Source organism: Larus michahellis, chromosome 9 (assembly GCF_964199755.1).
Source record: "Larus michahellis chromosome 9, bLarMic1.1, whole genome shotgun sequence".
Classification (NCBI taxonomy): domain Eukaryota; kingdom Metazoa; phylum Chordata; class Aves; order Charadriiformes; family Laridae; genus Larus; species Larus michahellis.
The window spans coordinates 8,308,537-8,329,807 of NC_133904.1; the positions used below are offsets into that span (position 1 = coordinate 8,308,537).

At 42.6% G+C, this 21,271-nt stretch overlaps 1 protein-coding gene across 1 annotated transcript in view; it reads left to right on the forward strand.

Annotated features, from left to right (window-relative positions):
* Window positions 1-21,271, forward strand: part of AGBL1 (AGBL carboxypeptidase 1) — a 298,518-nt gene that overhangs the window by 194,511 nt on the left and 82,736 nt on the right. The window contains exon 22 of the mRNA XM_074600621.1: window positions 9,667-9,827. Within this exon, the coding sequence (XP_074456722.1) occupies window positions 9,667-9,827 (161 nt within the window). The remainder of the gene's footprint in view (window positions 1-9,666; window positions 9,828-21,271) is intronic.

The window sequence follows — 21,271 nt, forward strand, 5'->3', positions numbered from 1 at the left end:
TCTTCTGAACATGTGCACATAATTATTGCCCCATGGAAGCTGGCATGTAGTGTGGTCTGGGCAGGAAAACCACCACCAGGTGGAAGCTCTGCTCTGAGGCCATTGGCAGAAGATCTTGGAGGAAATGAGCGATTTTGCGGAGAACAGCATTAGATCTGGAAAAAAAAAGTATGCTTCGAGGCATGATCAAAAGGCTCTGGAAGAAAATATGGGACCCCTCAGGGCTGGAAAAATATGAGATTGTGTAGGCTGAGATCCGGGTGCATTCTGGAGCTATTTGTGCAGCCCTGGAGCCACAAGTACATTGTCAGAGCTGGTAGGGAAGAGCCAGGACGGGAACATAGTGGGATGCTGTGGGACGAGGATGGCTGGTTTATACATGAAGACTAATGCTTGCAGGTTGTCTGCTGTGTTTTTTTTGTATTTGGCTTAGGTTATAACTCACAGAATCAGAGGAAGACCAGGTTTTGTTCCTGTAGGAGTTGTAAGGAAACCAAGGAACAGAAGACTTCAACTACTAAGAAGAATTCATTAAAAATGGCCAGCTGACTAGCTAGGAGACAGTCGAAAATGTGTTTAAGAAGGTGCTAACTATGATTTCTCATGTTTAAAAACTTACTCCATGGGATGAGAGAACCACCAAAAACAGAACCATAAGCACTGGAGTAACACAGGGATGAGGAAATACAATGGCTGAGAGTGGTAACAGTGCCTTGAAAATACGGTGGATTTTTTTTTTTCTTTGGAAAAGGGATGGGGATGGGAGCATGAAGGGGAAGCGGTATATAAAGTTTCATGCGTGGCTTTCAAGGGTGAATCGTGACTAATTTTCACGCAGATTGGATTGTTGGACATCCCAGATGAGTTGGAGCTGACAAAAGGAGAGCTTCCTGCAAAAAAAAAAAGGCAGCAAGAGATTTTGGGAGTTACGGAGTGAGACACAAAAGGACTGTTTGTGTAGTCAAAACCTAGTTAAAAAGCTGGAAAAAAATAGGTTATAGAAGGCATCCTTGGGATGGAAAGAAACTGATAGTAACATGACTCCACCTACCACTCTGAATTGGTGCTGGGCAATATTTATAATTTTAATGACTGGAAGGAAAGGAAAACAGTAAGATAATAAGGTTTACTGTTGCACCTGATACAAATTATACATTAGGAAGGGGGACTGAAAGATTGCAGGTACTAGAATGGAAGGTGAAACATAGGCAATGGCAGGGTAAAGCATGTTTGAAAGAATAGTTTAAAGCATTCAGATACATGGTTGGGTTCTGAATTAGCTCTAACCATTCAAGAAAACATAAGTAGCTATTATAAAGACAGCTTGATAAAGATGTCTGTGCCACGTGCACAGCAGCAATAAAAAAAAAGAAATAAGATGCCTGCACGTGTGAAGAAAAAGGCAGACTTGGAAGATGTTATAATATCCCTATAGATGTGAATGGTAATACCTCCTGTGGAGTACTGTGTGTGTTATGGGTCATTTCTTTAGTAAGAGACAAAGCAGTGATAAAGAAGGACTAGAGAGAGCACATGAAAGTGTTTAGTGGCCTGGAAGGCAGCTTCAATACAGGGCAAGCATTAGGGATACAAGAGCTGTTGCGTTATAAAGAGAAGGAATAGAGCGTTGCCGTGCAGAGAGAGCAGCAGTGTGCAGCAGCGGCGCTGGGCGCTGTGCTGGGGAGAGGCTCTGCAGCGGTGTGGATGTTGGGTGGCAGTGTAGCAGGAAGCAGGCTCGCCGTCCCGTTGGATTCTCTTCCACATAACACTGCTGCCAGGCCCAGACGCAGTTTCACTGGTCTGCCAGTCTCCGTAATGGGCTGGTGTGGGAGCAGAGCGACAGAGATAATGTGGGGCAGTGTGTTACCAGGCTGTAGTATCGGGAGGGATGTCTGGGTCATGCTGTGTTGGCTTCTCACTAAATCTGCTCTAGTGCTTCAACCCCTGTGTTTGTGCAACAGTGAGAGGTGCGATGATCCTGAGGTCTCATTTTGGATGGGGAAGAAAAGCACGCTAGCTTTGATGTGTCATTCTGGTCAATACATATTTTCTTCACCTCTGTGATGGGAAGAATAACATATATTTTACTGGGGTAAGAGGAAAAGGCTAGAAGGTTTCCTCCATTGCATTTTATAGCACAGTGAGTTTTAAGATACCAACTAGTTTGGAAGTTCCCAGTATTGTTACTTTAAATACTTTAAAGCCACACAGAAAAATAACAAGATGTTGTGTAATACAATACAAGGACACGAGTCCATGTCATGAAATTAAGATGCAACAGTTGATTCTTTATGTAACACATAATTAACCTAGGGATCCTTATAGTGGATGGCAGTATGAAGACAAACACTTTAAGAATTTCTGAAACAGGTTAGACACTTTATGAATAGCATCTGCATTTACATTAGACAGAATAAAGCTGTAAGTATCATAAATCCTTTTGCTCCAAGGCATGTGGTGATCACCAGCCAGGATTAGAAAATTATTTTACTCCCATGGTGAAATACGGCCAAACTGGGTAAATTCATAGCTGAAAATAAGGCACGGGTGGGCCAAGAGTCTGGTCACTTTTTTGTACACTGCAGTTATTTATACAGGCAAACTTTTAAATGGAAGTAGAGAGGGAGTAAAAATGATCCAGGGATTAGGCTGCCAATTTAGGACTTGCAAAATTTCTGCTTCTTGCTTTCCCAGACTGCTTTTAAGAGCTAATTCATTTGACACAGATTCTCAGACATCCTTAGAGCCCCACCTCACACTTAATCTTCAGATACCTCAGGCTATAGCCTGTCTGTGACTTGTTCCAGGTTCCACAGTGTTCAGATAGCAGAAAAATGTAAGTATGTGAAAGTAAGTCATGGATAGACTACTGATGAGTTTTCTAGGCACTGTCAGATGGGGTGATACCAGTTAACCTCTTGCAAATACTGGGAGCATAGGGAAGAAAGATGCTTTCTTGAATCAAGCACTTGATTGTCACTAGTGTTAACCACTTTCTTTCCTCATGCTGCCCCAGAATCTCTATGTGACTTTGAACTGGTCCCTAGTTCTCTTCCCTGTCTGCCAAGTAGGAGGCTTAAGTATCCTGGAGCAGCATTTATTTTCCTTTAGGAATTAGTTTGTTGGGGGGTTTTGTTTTGTGGATTTTTTAATTTTTTAAAAAAAAAGCACTGTCCATTGTTTTTGTTAGCTCTGCTATCAAAAGCTTTCCCTCTGGACTGTCACTTCCAAGATCGCTCTTCTTCATCAGATAGTACAGACAGGCTTCTCCTCCCCAGAACAGTCCCCAGTCCTTAGATTGGAATTTGAGAGACTCCTGACTCCCGTCACCAGGAAACAATGGAGACTTCTCCAAAGTGCTCAGTTCTGGCCTGGCATTATCACTGCAGCCTCTTCGGTTCTGTTTCAAAAGATACTGTGGGACGAGGTGAAAGATTGCTCAGTGTCTGCAAAGAGAGGGATGAACTGTTGATGCTAGTCCAGGTCCATCCAAAGCCTAAAAATAGGTCCTTAGCGTGTCACAGGGTAATGAATGAGACAGAAAACCAGTGTTCTACTCAACTTTATTGGAAAGCAAGAACTCTGCAAAGAATAGCATCTTTCTCTATGGTTTCTCTGCATAGGGGGAAACGTCATCATTTCTCTTTTGCTTTTTGTTCATCTTTTATTCCGGACATGACTACCCGTCACAATTATGGCCCATGTTTAAAAAAAAAAAAAAAAAAAGTCTGTCCCTATGCTATTCAAGAAGCAGGCTGGCAAAGCTGAGCTTTCTGGTACCTTGTGCCACCTTCAGTCTCATACAGCAACACAGAACAGGTACAACAGCATCCAATGGATGTGGAAGCATTCCCCATCCAACTAGTACCTCACTGTATGAGTGTGCCGTCTCTGGGGAGGTGGGAAGTTAAAGCCATCCCTGTCTCCATCCTGGATAATTTGCGATTTGTTGACATATAACATGAGATAGCAGCGCGTGGGACAGAGAGGCCAACCAAAGTGGCCAGCTGAGGTTGGCAAATGCAAGGCTAATATAGTTTCTATGGCTTTTCCAACAGATGATGAGCTTGCCATATGATGAGGAAGGAGTAATTCATGGGAGCTGATTAAGGAAGGGAAAAAGGATGCTGAGGGAGGAGCAGAGAAAGAGAAGCTGGGAAGGGAGAAAAGGATGGAGGGAAAGGACAGTGAGACAGCTGTGGAAATACTGTGAGGGAAGGGTATGGAGATTGGAATGTCAGCACAGTGGAAAGACAGAAGAAACCCCTTCCCGCAGTAGACCTGGAGAATTCATAATCTAAATAATTGTTTTGCTGGAGTACTTGGCCAAGTTTCTGTTTGTTAAATCCCCAATTATCCTATGAGGAGGTTGTTTAGGACTCTTTCTCCAGCAGATCAGAGGGAGAAGATATTTCATCTTCCCGTTCACTCCATTCCTTGAATAGTGTTGCTCGTAATATACATATCTTTAACCAGACAAAGAATCCATTTGAATGATTAAAACAATAGCCACTTCTTAGTTTCTGTACCCAAGAACTTTGCTCAGCCCCACTCAGGCAAAACAGCTCAGCAAAAGTTTTGTGAGAGGATCCAAGGAGATGCTAGGACTTGTTTCCTCACCGTGTGGCCAGAGTACCAGATGTAATGAGGACAGACATTCGGAGCAAGGCACACCTCTCCAAGGGTGACAAGGGGGTAGAGGTTTCCATTAGCTTTCCTCTTGTTATCATTCCTCTATATCAGCATCCATTGACCTCAACAACCCCTCCTTCTTTCTCATCCTTTTATCTCTCCCGTTCTTTTATCTTCTGTCTCGAACTCCAGCCCCTCTCATCTTTCTTTCTAGAAATTCCTGTTAGCCTTTTTTTTTTTGCCTTTTTTTATTTTCTTGCATCTTCAGCCTTTTCTGCTCACTTAATCCTCTTGAAATCTTTTGGCCCAGATTCCCATCCTCATCCCCTCATTTTGTCTGTTTTGCATGCCATACCTGCTGCATAGGAGGGATCTCTGGGGCATAAGAAAACCTGCCTTATTCCCTACCGTCCTCGTTGTCTAAATAGCCTGTTCCCCAGCGTGTGTCTGCATATTTTCGTTCACAGGGGTTGGAAGGACAGTATCTTTCAGAGCTGGCCCAAGCTAAAATTAAGGCTGCAAACACCAGGTACCAAATGCTTCATTCAGCTCTCTGGTTTATCCTCTAGAGCCTCCAAATGGTTTCTATTAGTATTCTGAGGGGGAGCTCACTGATGGAATTAGTGAGAAACCAGACTGTCAATTTATTTATACCCAGCCTTAGGGCATAACCATTGTGCATGTGTAAAGCTATTGAGATGCAGAGAATATTCTGTAAGTGTGTATGTGTCTGTATTGACTGGAAGTGAGTTTGCAGGGAAAAGCTGTTGCCCCAAGGACTGAGCAGTGACCAGAAGAGGGAGAGGCCGCTGGAGTGGCCATGCTGCATGCCAAAAATCCCTTTTCTCTGAGCACAGGAAACAAATGATGTCTCTGAAATCTCTTGTCTACTTGTGTTTATTAGTATCTTCTAACTCTAATTTCACTGTAGCTCTAGTTACCCTTGGGAAGAAATTTCAAATTTAACTTTTGGAGTCCTTCCACCTTCTTCAACAATATCTGCATTATGAAATTCTTGCTGCCTTTGGCTTCAGGAGCGTTTCAAGCCTATGAGTAATGAATAACCAAGTTTTTCCACTGCATTGTCGTTTAGCCTCTGAAGCATTTTGAGGGCAAGCTGAGAGATTAAAAAACGTTTAGTTGTGGATATTTATTTGATGCATCAGTGCTGAGTAAGAATTAACTGTTTTTCCAGTATGATTTAATTGATTTTGCTTAGGAAAATTTGTATTTGTAATGTCCTGGCCAAATGATAAGTCAAGGAATAGCTTTTTTTTTTTTTCCTGCTCCCCAGTTTCCTATTACTTTGACAGTAAGAGATGCAGGTGAACATCCTACTGCCCCAGCTGTTGTGCTAGTAACAGTTTTGGAAGAAAAGGTGAGAAATTAATTGGTCTAACTAAACCAAGAGTTAATAGATTAAGTGTCTGTTTCATTCATCTGATTGGCCGTGTCGCCTACCTCTGGAATTTGTTTCTTCCCATGAAAAATAAATATATCCAAAACTTGGACTGTTATTAGATGTCACCTCCTCCCGTGCTGTCTGTTGCAGATTGAAAATGTGAAAAGGGATTAGGAAAAGTTGTTTAGCTCCGTTATTCTCTATAATAGCCAGGAAACAATTAACCTGTTATCACGGAACATGATGCCTGCAAAAGACTGCACGACAGGGCCCTTGGGACCAACAGACATATTTGTGTTGCGCAGTGGAGCGTGGTGCATCAACCTGGTGCTGGTCCAGACTGGTAACTTGTGTAACAGAGAGCAGAAACTATGTGATGTGAGCTGATCGTCAAAGTAGAATAGCTTTGTTAGCATGTTTCTGAGGCTGGACTAATTAGGACTGATGAGCTTGCCTGCAGCTTTCTGGTGCAGAGATAACTGTTTCCTGCTTCAGAATTTGCTTAGATTCTACTGGCTTGGAAGACTTTGCACCACGCTTCACTGCTCACATAGACATGTCCAAAGGAGGACAGAGCCATAAAGCATCGTGCTGGAGAGAAAGACGGGGTCACTGAGAATCCAGGCTGGCAGGACACTGCAGGGGAGTCGCTGTCAGGCGGAGCAGCTCCCGTGCAGCTGTGGCAAACGGACCATATGCTGTCACTAAGCGTAGAAGCAACACAGCTTCACTGCCATGGAGGTGTGCTTCCTACCAGCTTATTAACCAAACCAAGGTGGACCAATTCTACTGTTCTTTTCTTCTTTTTTGCATTTCTTGTAGCGTATTTTCATAAGTCTGAGTTGTAAGCACAGTCTCAAAATTTTGACAGTTGTGTGTGCTGCAGAGCTATGAGGGAAATGCCGGGAGACCAGGCTTCCCTTTCCGCAATGCAAGAGGGACCGATTATTCACCACTATAGCAGCTCCTGGCAGTGCTAGCAAGTGCCATCATTAACATTAGTTTGATATGTCAGTTCTGTCAACAGCTTCAGTTTAATGGTAGTCGTGCTATGCACCTCCAGCTCCACCCTCTGAGAGCTGAGGAGGGAGGAAGGAAAGGGAGAGAAGTATCTCAGTTAAAAAAGAAAAGTCTGCCTATGTTTGAAGTGAATAAAGCATGTTAACAAGTAATCCTCTAGCTGAGGTTTCCAGCTGTTACTCCTGAGCTGTCTGGTATCAAAGCAATATGGGTCCATCGTACGGCAGCTAACTTCATTGCGTGTGCAATTACTGTCTGAGGCTTCTGAGGTATATTATAGTTTTATTATTATTATTTCTCTGCTCATAGTTTCTTAAGGCCTCTTCATATCCTGAATAAAGCCCTTGGGAATCATAAAGCCACAGGCTGAGTTTTAGCACAGTCACTACTCGCATCTCCTGGATTGATAGGTATTTAGTATGTTGCCTTGATCTTGGAAGCAGGACCCTGAGATACACCCCAGGGAAAGCCGCGAGATGTTCTTTGTATTTTTGGCCCCTGAGAAAATAACTCTTTTGCTGTGGAAATGACATATTTTTGCTCAGAAATGTCACCACTTCTGCCTGCTGATTGTAACTCTGCCACACTAAAATATCTTAAGTCTTCTAAAGTAAAATAATAAAACATTTAGAAATCTATGCAGAGCTGCCAAGCACTCTCATTGTTTTGCATTAATGACCCTTGGTTCCCATAAGCCTCTGCCTCTGTTTTCTTACCATTATTAATTATTACTACAGTTCATTGTACCTGGATCTTGCTTGGTAAAGCTTGCAGTCGAGGTGAATAGAATGAGGAGAAGAAACGGTGGCAGAGATTTTCCCACTGTGATAAAAATACTTGAGACTGTTCTGAGAGCAGAAGTCAGTTCTCCAGAGACCCTAGTCCCTGCCCAGCACCCGAGCTGTGTTTTCTCAGATTGTTTATGTGCTCTTCTGGGCAGGTCCTGCGCTTCCCTAGTTGTCCAACCACTCAGTATCTGTTTGAGCTCTCTAATGTTTTGTGGTGTTCATGTTCATCATCATAATTACAGATTCAAGCTTTGCTCACCAGATTTGAGAAAGGAAGCAGAATTACATCTTCACTATAGGAAAATGTATTTCTTTATCAGCTAGGGCATTTGTATGCCAGATGATATTTGCCTATGCTGGATCTGCTAGAGATGAAGTGATGATTTTCACCCCGCATAGTTTGTGTCCTCTAACAAAAATGCACAAAAGGAGCTTTGCAGGAGAACTGCAGACGTTTACGTGAGAAATCTCTTCTTTCTTCCAGCCACCTGCATGTTTTTGGCTCAGAAATAATCTCTCAGCTCTACAGACCTAAAGATCCCAAAGCACTTTACAAATGCAACAACTTTATGCAGGAAAAAAAATAATCAACATGAGATCAGAGCTCGACCTCCTGTCATACTTTAGGAATGTATGGGCTTCGTTACCTGATAGATGTTCACTACCAAATATCTAGTAGAGAGTCAAGTGCGGGCCATGCTGGCATGGAGCTCACACTGTGCACATGGCTGGTGCCAGGGCTGGGCGTGTGGACTTCTGAGAGTTGCCAAGGAAACAGGTTTGGAAATGGAGCTGGAACTCTTGTTGGAAGGTTGGCTGCAGAGATGTTTTGTGTTGCAAAAGCGCATAGGGCTGCTATCGGCAGAGGCGGCAATTGATCCAACCCCTGATGTGATAGCATTAAGGAGTAAATGCGAAGCGGTCACTAAATGCCAAAGATGAGGGGGTTTGCAGTTTCTTAGTTTCTTTTTAGTATATATGAGCTTTGTTGGTCTCCCACACCCTCACCGCTTGCATGAAACGACCACTGATTACATTGACGTACTCCTATGCAGGCCCTCGGTGTGTTTCTTCTTTGCTAGATCTTTATTTTATTTTTTTAATTAGGGAAAAAACAAACACAGACCATTCATAATCAGGGTTCTTCCAGTTGAGAATCCCCAGCTTGGAGGAGTCTTCCCTTGAAAGATGATGTTGATGATCCAAACCCTGTTTGTGCTTCTCCATCTCTGCTTGTCTCTGCTAGAGAGACATCAGCTTTTAATAGACTGAGAAATTCCTTAGGGGTGTTTGTTATTTTGCAATTACTTTGCAATTGATTTTCTTAAAAAACAATTCATAACTTGTTAAAGATCTCTTCCCCTCTCTCCCCCACCTCTTTCCTTTTCTATCTTTGCCCCTGCCTAGTATTTACAATCATAGGACCTGTTTTTTTCCCATTGCTTAGGGAGACGGCTCGTCTACAGAGAGAAAGAAAAAATGAGTCCTAATTATTTCTAAGAGTGCATTTACTGGGGTCTGAGCCTAATTCTTGCAGTGATGACTTCTGCAAATGCAGTCGAGGCACTTGAACTCCTTGCCTCTGTTTCCCCACTTGTCAAATAGAGGCTAGTTCAGAATAACTTCTGTAGCCCAGGTGTTGTCAGTTAATTTACGAATGATTCTATAGGGAAAATTTCCGTGTGTAGCAAACACGAACAGACTCCTTATTCAGAATGGAAGGAGGAATGTTAAGAGATGTCCTTCTGCAAAACAATCTTGACTCTTTCCATGCCCCCGGGAAATGCACACTCAGCACTGAGACTTTCCGCCTCTCTCCTCCAGGGCCTGCAGCTGGGAACTCAAGAGCTGGAAGAGATGGGAAGCAAGTTTTGCCTTGGTTTGCTCATTCTACACCTCAAATCCCTGCCCTGCAGCGAGAAGGTGATGGCTCAGGCAGCGCTTCTGCTAGATCTGGAGGAGGAGATCACAGACCGGGCACAAAGGTCAGTGATAGCATTCAGTGGTAGCATTCTGTGGCAATCAAGTTGGTGGGGGTATGTTTTGGGTTTAAATCTGCAGAAATGGACTCTCCTTATGGCTGAGATTTGTATCTTGGGAACTGGGATGTATTGAGAGTAATCAGACGTGAAGATACAATTGAGTCGCAAAGAAACTACTAAAACAGTGTTTCCCTGCCCTGCAGCTGTCTGTGTGAATAAAAATGGAGAAGGAAAGAACCTGATTTCTATTTTCTAGTGAATTTCCATTTTTGTCTCAAAACTGGTTACTGGAGCATAGGGATGGTACTGCCCCACAAAAAACGAATCAGCAGGAAACATTTTTCCGTTCACTGGAGCATGGTCTGTCCACCTCAGATCCTCCATGGAGAGGAGGACAAGGAAGACGTTCTCTAAGAACTGCAGGGCAGCGAACAAATACTGCAGATAAGAAAAGAACTTTGATGGTATTATTCAGAAATGGTTGGCATGATTCTGCAAGGAATCTCCCAGACATTCCTCTCTTCCTCACTGAATTGAGTCCTGCAGACATTTAGAGTGTAAGTTTATGACTTTTTGGTGCGTAGAATGAAGTCATGATTCTACTGATTATTTAAGAGGTGTATTTCCAAATTGCAAAATTAGTTCATTTGCTTCCTACATTCAGTGGGATATATTTAAGTGAGGTTGCCCCATTATAAATATATGGGGAATCTGTCCTGGATAAATATCAGAGTATGGGATTCTTCAGCTTGAATTTTTGATGGTGCAGCGACACGTATATGCTTTCTAGACCACCATCGCCTGTTAGTGCTATGTGCAAGCGCACACGCTTGCAATAATGTTTTTCCAAGAGAAATGGAGAAAGAAAACTTCGTGATGTGATATGAATTGAAGCTCCCCAATGGGTTTGTCATCAAAGAGCGCTCTCAGCTTCATCAATGAAAAGCAAGTTTTTCAGTTGCAGAAATGCTGCCATAATTTATAGCAGGCTTCTAGTCGTCCCCCTGCAGGAATACTTAACCGACATTACCACCACCTGTTCCTCATGCCGAAAACCATTCCTACAAGCTTGTTCGCAGTTTTTAATGTTTATGAGGGACAATGAAAAAAGAGGGCTAAAATGTAGAGACATTCCTTTGGATTAGCTGTGCTCACTTGTACATGTGAACATATAAATGAAGCAATTAATGTGTATGCTGAACACCATCCATGTTGTGGACAGCCATCCGACAAATCATTGTGCATCATTAGAGAGAACTACTGAAGCCTGGCTAGGTGGGTGGATTTGAGATATAAATCAAACTCTCACTTTTGAATGAGAGCTGGAAGGCTCTTTGCATGAAAATAATTTCTCAGATGGGAAGAAAAACATTGAACCCTGACTAGCTTCAGACACTGAAAAAAAGCCATCTGGTCACACGAGCTCAGTGAGCATTTCCCCTGATCTTTATAGTCTTCTGTTACTATTTTCTTTAGTTGGTTTTATATTAATGGCAATTCTTTCCGTTTTCCTAATATTGTGTGGTAGGTGATCAGTACCCAAATAATAGTAAGAAGCTCTCTAATTACAAATATTTTTAAAGAAGTTAACAAAAAAACCCCACAACTTCGCTGCTCTTGTAAAAATCCCATGTTGTTCCAACTGGTAGCTGGAAGCAAAGCCTTCTGTCCCTTCAAGTTTGCCCAGCATTAGTGAGCACCTCCATGGCATCCAGGGATGTAACGTCACTGCTGAAAGGCAACGCGACGGTTACTCGTTCGTTTTCAATCCACTGGGTATAATTGCAGGTTTGTGTAATTTTGGTAGCTTGGGTGTAATTTGTTACCATTTGCAGACCAGGTGAACAGCTGAATTGTTTACGCCACCTAGATATGTCATATTGCAGGAGTTTGTTGTGGAAGGTTGGGGGAAGGGAGATGCGGGGACCAAAGGGTTTGCTAGCATATTCTTTTTTTAAAAATAAATAATTCATGGAAAATGATTGTGCAGTATATTGATTCTGATTCTGAAAATTAATACTTTGCTTCTGAGTTTCTGTGAGTCTAGCCAAGAGAATTGTGTGATTTGATTTTAGTGGGAATAGGAGCCCTACTGGAACCAACGGAAGAATGCAGAATACAGAGAGCGCACTGATATGGGTGAGGGGCAGCTATTTCTATACCTCTCTCTCAACTCACAGATTTTGAATAAAAAACCCAAAATGATTCTCCATCAAAACATTTCTCTCAAGGAAGCTGAGGGGGGTACCACTCAGTGTAATCTTACTGTCTAAAGATTAAGTCTAATCTAGCTCTTTTAGGTAGGACAAGGAAGTTTCCAGAGCCTTGCAGCTTACTGGTGGTATATCATTGCATCAGTGGAAACTATACTCTGCTTCTTAGACTTAGACCCATCTTTATGGGTTTAAGGAGAATGAAATGGTTTTAGTTGAGAACTAGCTCTGTTGTCTTCTGTGGTTGCCACAGAAATACACAGTATCCTTCATTACTTTCTATACTTTCTGCCTCTGAAGGTGTAAGTAGATGTGAATGAAAATACCCAGATTTTTGTGTGCCTTTGCCAAAGCAGAGTCAGACTTGGGAACTCTTCAGGTGCAACACAGGAAAAGTCGGAGCAGTTACCTTGTGCTATTTTTTTCTTATATGCTTTACATCGTGGACGGTGGTGGCTTTAAACAACTTGCAGGCTATCCTTATTCCAGAAGTCTGCGCTGGCATGTTCCCAGGAAGTGATATGCATGATAGATATTTAAGTGGGAAGCAATGGCTCTGACTGTAGCTAATGTCTTCTGGCAAAGGAAAGCTTCCCAAAGGCTGTCTAGAAAAAGGTACAAATATAGGTGATTCGTATCAGAGCAGTATTCACCAATATCAAAAGAAAAGAATTAGTATTGTTTGGTCTTGATGTAAACACAAACTTTATTTAGTTGTTAGGGTTTTGTTTTGCTGAAGCTAGCTGAAATTAAGCTGCGAGCACTGTGATGGATTGCACAGTGCTTATGTTAAGTATGTCTATCTTGATCTAATGTGTTTCCTAAATATGCATTTCTGAGTGCCCATCTCTGTAGTACTCTGGGTGACGGGTCAAGCCACAGAACAAGAAGTTAATCCAGCACTGGATATAGCTGACTCCCAGATGAAATGTCTCATTGCAAAGGTACATAGATCAAAAGCTGTGGAGCCAGAGGTCTCTTCTGTTGTGAAATCCCTGCAGTTCATGTCCTGCATTTGTCTGTCTTTGCCCTGGTGTCTGGTGTGCGTGGCATTGACTTGGCATCTCAGCATCACCCTCCGACAGCAAACATTTTCACCTGTCAAGGTTTATAACTGTATGTGTCTTTTAATTTTCCTCTTCAGGCTGTCTCTGCTCTGGGTATTTTGCAGCTTTATTCTTTCACCACTGCTGTGAAGGGGATGAAGGAGCAGGCTGGACTCTGCCTGCTTCCCTGGAATAAACTGTTTGCTGTGCGCTTTATATAGCTCTGTCAGAATCAGTGGTTAGCAAATTGGAGCAAGGTAATAGCTGTCAGGGAAGTGAGTGGTCTAATGGAGGCATCCTGTGTGAATGGGGGATTTCTCACACCAGATCAGGTCCGTTGTGTTCAGGGTACCGTCTCCAGCGAGTCAAAGGAAGAAACCTTTAGCAGACCTAGCTGAATCTGGTTTGGTACACAGGCAAGAATTTCTTCCTGTCTACAGTCCTGTTTCCTCTAATCTTTCCTCTAAAGTGTGAACTGTAAATGAAGTAATTTACAAGCATGAGTGGGGTAACTGTTGGAATAAGTTCCCAGCAGAGGCAGAGTAGCAAAGTAACGGCATCTGAGAATAAGTAAAGGGGGCTGAACTTCCATCAGTGGGGCTATACTGCTAGTGGGACAGGAGAGTGTTTCCCCATAATCCTACATCCTTGGGGACGTCATTGTCCTGGTTTGGGGTCGGTGTGTTCCAGTTCCCATTTGTCACTGAGTCCAGTCTGGAACTTTCCCAGTGCCTACCGGTGACATCTCCTGGGAGCTTGATCTGGTTTTGTATATATTTATATATGTTGTGTCTATTTCATTACTTCCTTTTTTTATCTTAATATTAATCTTTCATTAAAGTAGTTTAGTTTTTTTCTAAACTCATAACTCTCTTGTATCTCTCTTCTTCCTCTCCTTGGAGCAAGGGGTGGAGGAGAGCACCAGTTGTCTTGTCATTGGCCAGCCTGGCCCAAACAACGACAATCATGAAGTTGCCCTAACAGCTCTGTGTCACTGGTCCTCAACATCCCTATATGGCAGCTCTCTCGTGGACATGCCAAAAAGTGGAGAAAGTATAAGATGCAGCACACACATAAGATACATTAGAGCTACAATGCCTGATGGCAAGGAAGAGGGGTTAAATTGCTTCAGGTATTAGTTGGTGTCTTAATTAGCAGCCTGTGCTCCTGGGACACTTCATGGTCTCTCTCACACTTCTTCAAGCATTATCACCCTCATGTTGCATAAGACCTACTTAGGGACCTAGTTATTTGTGGCTTTTCTTTTCATAAGTGATATTTAGGTGTTTTTCTGCGTAAACTAGCCCTTTTTCCACGAGCATTCAATAGGGTTGGACTTACGGACCACTCTGACAAGGTCAAAGGCCAAATATATGGAGAATTTTCTGGGCTTTGCAGCCACTTGCAGAAAAACGAAGTAATGTGTCGGGTGCTTTTACAGGCACTTTATTCTGCCCTTTCCCAAACTTGGCCTCACAAGCATGTTATTGCCATGCCCCAGGAAGAATCACTAATTTTGTGTTTCCAGCCTCCCGCCGTGCCTCGCAGTCAATTCTGGCATTCAGAAGCGCTCTGCTGGGAAAATGAAATGCCAGCATGTACTTCGGACATCATGTTTTTTGATAATAGGTTTCATGCCTCATTTGCTGTAAAAGCAATTAAGTTTTAAGTCAACGCTGTCCAGGTAACTTCACATTTGTCATGACCACAAAAGAGGATGGAAAGTGACTGTTTGTTCACTTAAAGCAGGTTTGAGAGAGAGAAAGCAAGAGCAACCCCCCACTATAGCTATCCTCCCCTTCTTCCTCACAGTTTGAACTGATGGCACATTCCTTCATTTTCTTTTTCTCTGCCCTCCAGGTTGTGGTAGGAAACATTTTGCATACGCTGCAGCAATAGTAGCCGTTTGTTTGTGAGACACTTCTTATATGTTGAGACAGGCTTTTGTGAAGTCATTGTGCATTTTCTGCTGACTCAGATATTATTCACCTCCTATATTTCTTCATCATTTCTTACCTTTCTTGAGCAGAGCCAAATCCGTCTCCACCCCAGATGGTAAATATGTCTAGCTCTGCTATTAATCAAAAGCAGAAGGCTTAATCACTGCCCCGGTCCTTTGTCCGGATGTAATCTTTTCATCTTCCGTACGCTGAGCAGAGTTGGATTGGTCAGCGTATGGATGGCAAATCCAAGAATTGACAAGAAGGATTTGCAGATCATTTGGAACCGTGCTTGCTCTTCTGTGCTGCATTGATGCACTGCCGTGATCCTGGATGGTATTGAACTGTTGGATTTTCCATCTTTTCACTATAATGCACCTTCCCCTGATTATGGCTGTGCAAGCACCTCTGCTCATCTTTTAAGCTACATGGCCAAAATGTGATTCAGATCAAACTAAAGTGAATTTGAGGAGATGAAGCAGACAAGAGGAAAGTTCAAGCAACAAAATAATGTAGATGGAGCAAAGTATGCTCAAATCATTTGGGACGTCTTTAGTGCATGTTTGAGTGGCCCAAATGTAGCATTATGCTTGTGTGCAGTGATGGGAAATGGCTCCCTTGGCTGGTGGCTTGCGTCTTCCTATAGTTACAGGTGAATGTGGGTGTCATTCCTTGACGTTGCGTTTGTTTTGATTGTACGAACTGGAACAAATTTCAGCTGAAGGGTTTGAGTGCAAGATGGTGCTTCAGCCTGCAAAATACCCCATCACCTCCTCACAGTCAGGCTGTACCAGCAGTCAGGGCATCGGGTCCTCTGCGGCAGACTGGATGGTCGGACTCTGGGGAGTCCTCTCACACATGGATGAAGATGAAAGGCCTTTTTCATCATGTAGTGAAGCTAACCCCATGGGGAAAAAATCAGCAGGCATTATTTGACCATTTTGATTCAGACTTCTATTTGATCGAAGCTTCATTTTTCTTTAAGTAAAGATTTGGTGCATTTTTAACCTTGATCATCTGTAAACATTAAATACCTTGTGGCAGCTTTCAGAAGAGGAGGTTATTTATTGATTCTATTTTTTAGCTTAGTCACAGATTTTATTGCTGGTACAGGAATTTGAAATTTCTACTGCCTTATGAGCATCTCTGGATGTGGTATTTCTGTATGTGGATGCTGGAGAGAAACGTGCTATGGAAATGTATTTATCTAAGTTATCCAAATTACTGTGTCACTTTGGTGCAGAACATGGGGCAAAAGGAGCTTCTAATGTATTTTGCGAAAAACTTGTGAGAGCAGAGTCTAACATTAACACAACGTGACAGGTATGAGAGTGGCTGAAAGTGGGCATTGGAGTGGTCTCATGTTGCTGTAACCATTTAGGATCACTTCAGGAAATGCCTTAATTCCTAACTGTCTTGTCATGCTCTGCAGCGATCTTTCACGCTGATATTGCAAAAGGGTGTTATCTTCTTGGCCTCTCAGGGTCAGACCTCAAGAATTGTTGCCTCTTCTGTTGAGAGGGGAAAAAACCTCAGATTTCAAATTTGGATCTATTACAGGCTTTAGATTTTATTGTCACGTGCCTTTATAATCATGTTTTCTAAATAAGATTGTAAACCTTCTTCCATCCACCTCTTCATCCTTCTTATCCTGCACTCTTCAGCGTCTCTCCTTTGTTATTGTGAGAATACAAGCCTCGTGAATTCTTTGGAGGTTCAGCCAAGCAATACAGCCTATAATGAATATATTTGGTATTCAGAAGGCTTTCACGTAGCTGTTCACAGGTGAGTCACTGTAATTCAGCAACTTTTCTTTAACACTTTCTGGAGCTGTCCCTATTTTCCTCCTATTGATTTTTATTATTATTATTACGAAATACCTCAGGAGCTGCACAGCTTCTGTTGATTGTTATCAAATGCCAGCCTCAGCTATGCCAGGCTGGGTACAATTATTCACACTTATTTCAGAGGTAATTAATTTATTGTTTAATAGCTAATAATAGCAATTTAAATAACAGTAGAAAGGAAGGAGAGGAAAAGAGCACGTGGAAGAGAAAAAGATCATAGAAGGAACTTCAAACGTACACAGAAGCCCTGCTTGCTATCGTATTTGTCTGAGGGTATTCAAATTACCGTACACGTACAGATCTGACTGGACTACAGATAATGAACTTGTGTATATCTAGCAGAACAAATGGGCTCTGCATTGCCCTTTGTGAGGTGTATTGCTATAGTACTGTCTGGTATGAGACATTTTTGTATTGATTAGGAGCATCTGTATTTCTGTGGTGCAGTTCTTTTCCCTTTAGATCTAACTTGAAATATGAAAGCCAGTGGGGCCCTTCACATGCTGGGATAGAAAAATAAAACTGATTGTTCTGAGGGGTTTAGAAGTGATTCCCATTTATGAAGTGTCCCCCAAAGGAATGCATTATGAGGGACATACGCTTTCCTCTGAGGTGGCCTTTATGTAGACCGGGATAATGCCTGGTCTACGTAACTGGTAAAAAACATTGTTTTGGGTTTGTTTTTTTTTTTTCTAAGCGGGTACAAAGGATGATGGGAGGATCAGTCTACTTCCACTGTTGGTCATCCTGAATACAGGCAGAGGTGGGATTTCAGACCGAACGTATCACAGGTGTAGTGCTGAAGAGGCAGGTTCAGAGGACTATGTATAGCCTTATACAGACTACTTGTATACTGCAGCAGTCTCTGAAACATCACTTGCGTTAGATTTGGGGCTCTGGTGCAATAAGCAGGAGGAGACGACTTTGTCAGATCATTAACGATGCTGTTAATGATCCTTTGTTTTCAGCTGTTTGGCAATATTAAGAGATTTGAATGAACAAGACTTTACTGTGGTGGGTATCCTTGTGCCTTTGAGCTGGTGGGAAACATAGATAAATTATAAGGTTATTTAAAGGATCTCGGTGATTTAGTGTTTTCTTGTGGAACTTTTCCAAATGTTGTTCCAGAGTCCCCAAAGAAATTCAGAGACTTGTGAAAACCAGAGAATACAAGCAAAACATGCTACAGTACCTTCCTTTGGGCAGGAGAATCAATGGAATGAGTGAGCAGGGTGGCAGTTAGCCAAAATGCATTTCTCTAACCCTTTAGAAGAAAGCACATTTTTGTGGAAGTAGCATATTTTGCCTTTGATGATTTGCTCTCTTTATTGCAATCAATTAATCTGTCCACAGCTCCGAACAGAGCCTCTTGAGGAACAAACTTAGGTAGGCGAAAATTAAGCTGGTTGAGGGTCAAAACAGGTTTTGCTCTCCCATGTGTTAGAGAGTTAATCATGGGATGTAGATCACAGGAACAAGAGACATTTTGGTCTGGATTATCTGGATCAAACACTTCACCGTTTGGAGTTCTCACCTCTTGGATCCAACATTAGGGGCCCAGATGTCCAAGCAGCACAGAATTTAGAATCAAACTGTAACGAATGCCAAGGGTCTGTGAAACTGCATAGAGCAGAACTTCTCCCCATCCATCAGTAACATCAGAGCCTCACAGTCCTGCACAGCAGTGATGGTAACAGTGGCGAACACATTGCCACTGTCAAAAGTAGATTTAGATGGGCAAAATATAGGGATGGAAGGAGCTGAATCCCTTGTAAAACCACCAGCGGGATCCAGTTTTTCACCAGGTCAAAAGTTTGTACCTGTAGAAGTTACTGAGACGATAAAAGCTAAGGTGAGCCAAATGGTTTTGATATAGTGTTGCTTCTAGGTACATTGTCCCCCCATCCCTGTGTCCTTTCTCTGCACAGAGAACATAAGAACAGAGATTTCTGCTTTCGAGGCAAATAGCTTGTTGCAAGTCCTTTTGGTCTGGTGCCCAGCCTGCAAATGAGAGTCTGGCCAGGCCTCTTGTAGTGTGGTGACAGTGTACAACTGCTCTCGAGGAGCAGATTAAAAAAATTTAGGAAGACAGATGAGAGACTAAATAGTTAAAGAGGCAGAGAAGGCAGAGAAATTCATAATTAAAGCTGTTGAGTTGCAGTAAAAGGAACACATAGTGTGGAAGGAAAACGGGTGGGCGAGCGAAGTGTCATATTTGGAGGTAAAGTTGGCACTTGAACAGCATTTTAAAGTACTCCAAAGCCACCTCCACTGACATCTCAGCTGTATTGTATATTCTGTCAGAGGCTCCGGCTGCTCAGTGTATTGTGGCTGTGACTCACCCACAGACCCTGCCGCTTCCTGCCACGCCAGATACTGTAAAGAGCGACAGGGCAGAGGTACTGTGTGAGACATGAGGTAAATATGTGCAGGCTGTTGTTTCAGGGCCCAGCACACACGTGTGTCGGTGTGGATGAGTGCTGATGCATAGAGGTACAAATGTGAAAGCCAGTCCCGGTAGCCTCTTGACAATTCATTGCATTCTCTCAGAAACCATATGGGTTTATTAGGATGTATAGGTTTAATGTGACGTTGGCAAAAAGAACTTGCGAGAATTAGGCTGGAGCTGAGACTAGAAGTACGTGTTGGGGAAGATCCACATGAAATTAATACTTAGCTTTTTATTTTTTTTCTGCAGAGCAGAAATGTAGTCAAGCTTAAAATCCCAGATCCAATTCCCATGAATGCGGGGAATGTTCACTTTCAAGTACAAGATGAAGATCCATCCCTTTTGGGCCCTGGCCAGTCTGTAGCACTTAGTAACTCAGCCCAGATAAGGGATCTTCTCTGGGAGAAGACCAGGACAGAGCACTGCCACTTCCTCATCACTGTCACAGCGCAATGGGAGAGGTGTGGGACTGATTCTGTCCTGGAACAGTGCAGATGGACCTGTGATGTGCTGGAAGGACTCAGCGTGCACGTGGGGGTGTTGGTAGAGAAGTGAGAAAGGGTGCTGCTAGCTGAGATGGATTGGCAGAACTCTATGGAAAGTTGTAACCCTGGAAGAATTGGATCGGGATGTAATGGCCAAACCAAACAAAAACAACCCTAACCCCCGTGTGGTGTGAACTTTCCTTTCCTGAGGAAGGTTACGGCTTCCTTCTGCCCTCGTGTCTGTGGGTAGATGCTGGGGGTTCAGGCAGCTGCGATCCGGACCATGAGCGCTCAGCGAAGCCAACGTGCCAGGGCAAGGGCTGCTGTCAGAGCAGGAAGGAGAGGCAGACTCAGAACAGCGTAAGAGGAGAACAGAAAAAGCAGTCCCTTTGCATCTATTTGGGGATGTTATCTCTGTATTCCCCCCCGCTCTATCTCCCATTCTTACTTCCGTTTGTTCCTATTAAAACGGGTAGTTTTTAAATGGCGGAAAAGTTAATTTCTGGAAGGTGGAATTTCATTTTTAAAGTAACAGTAGCATGCTTTATGGTTAGACTTTCAAATATATCCCTAACCATTTAAAAAATACATAATCAGCAGCTTTATCTGTGGCACATTATTCACCATTTAAACTGTAATGGCTTCCTTTTAAGTGTTAACAGTTACTTACTACCTTAAATCCCTATTTCAACATGAGTTAGAGTCTGAAGATTTGGATGTGGAAGGCAGAATATGCAACAGAAGCAGCTGAATGTCAGAAAAAGATTCTGCTATCTGGCCGGTATCATCAGGAATTAAGAATAAGGGGAGGAATAGAAAGCATCTGTTCTCTTTCTCTGTCTAATCTGTTTGTTCTCTGTAGTCTACCCAGCAAATTTTTACATCACACTCTGTACTTCAGAATTGTTTCTGAAGATGCCATTTTATAGCATTCTCCAAAAAGCACCGGCATCTCATTAGAAGATGAAAGTCCAATGCAATTCAAAGAGAAAGCAAACACCCATTTCAAATCGTAAAGCAGTGTTTCATCTTCCCTTGAGCTGCAGGGGGCAGCCAAGAATTTGGGTAAAGTATTGCTACCTGGATTTATCTTGTCAGCCTTTCCCTAGTATTAATACTTATTTTTTGTTCTAGCACACAACTGTGTTTTCATCTATGAATAAATGAATCATAAGAAGAGAGGATCCACTGTACTACATTAGTACAGTCAAGTGTCCTTCCTGACAGTGCTCAGCATTGGAGATTTCAAAGAGGCAGGCAATCAATTACCATAGCGGACAATTACAGAATACCCCTACCCTCTGGGGGAATGCCTTCCTATCTTCAGACAGTGATTTATTTATACCTGGAACCTTGAGAATTTGTAGCCTTTCTGAATAATTATAATAACAATAATCCTATCTAATGAAATGTTCCAGTGCTCTCATTTTCTATCTAAGTGCCTAATGCTTTTTGAATCTTTCATTG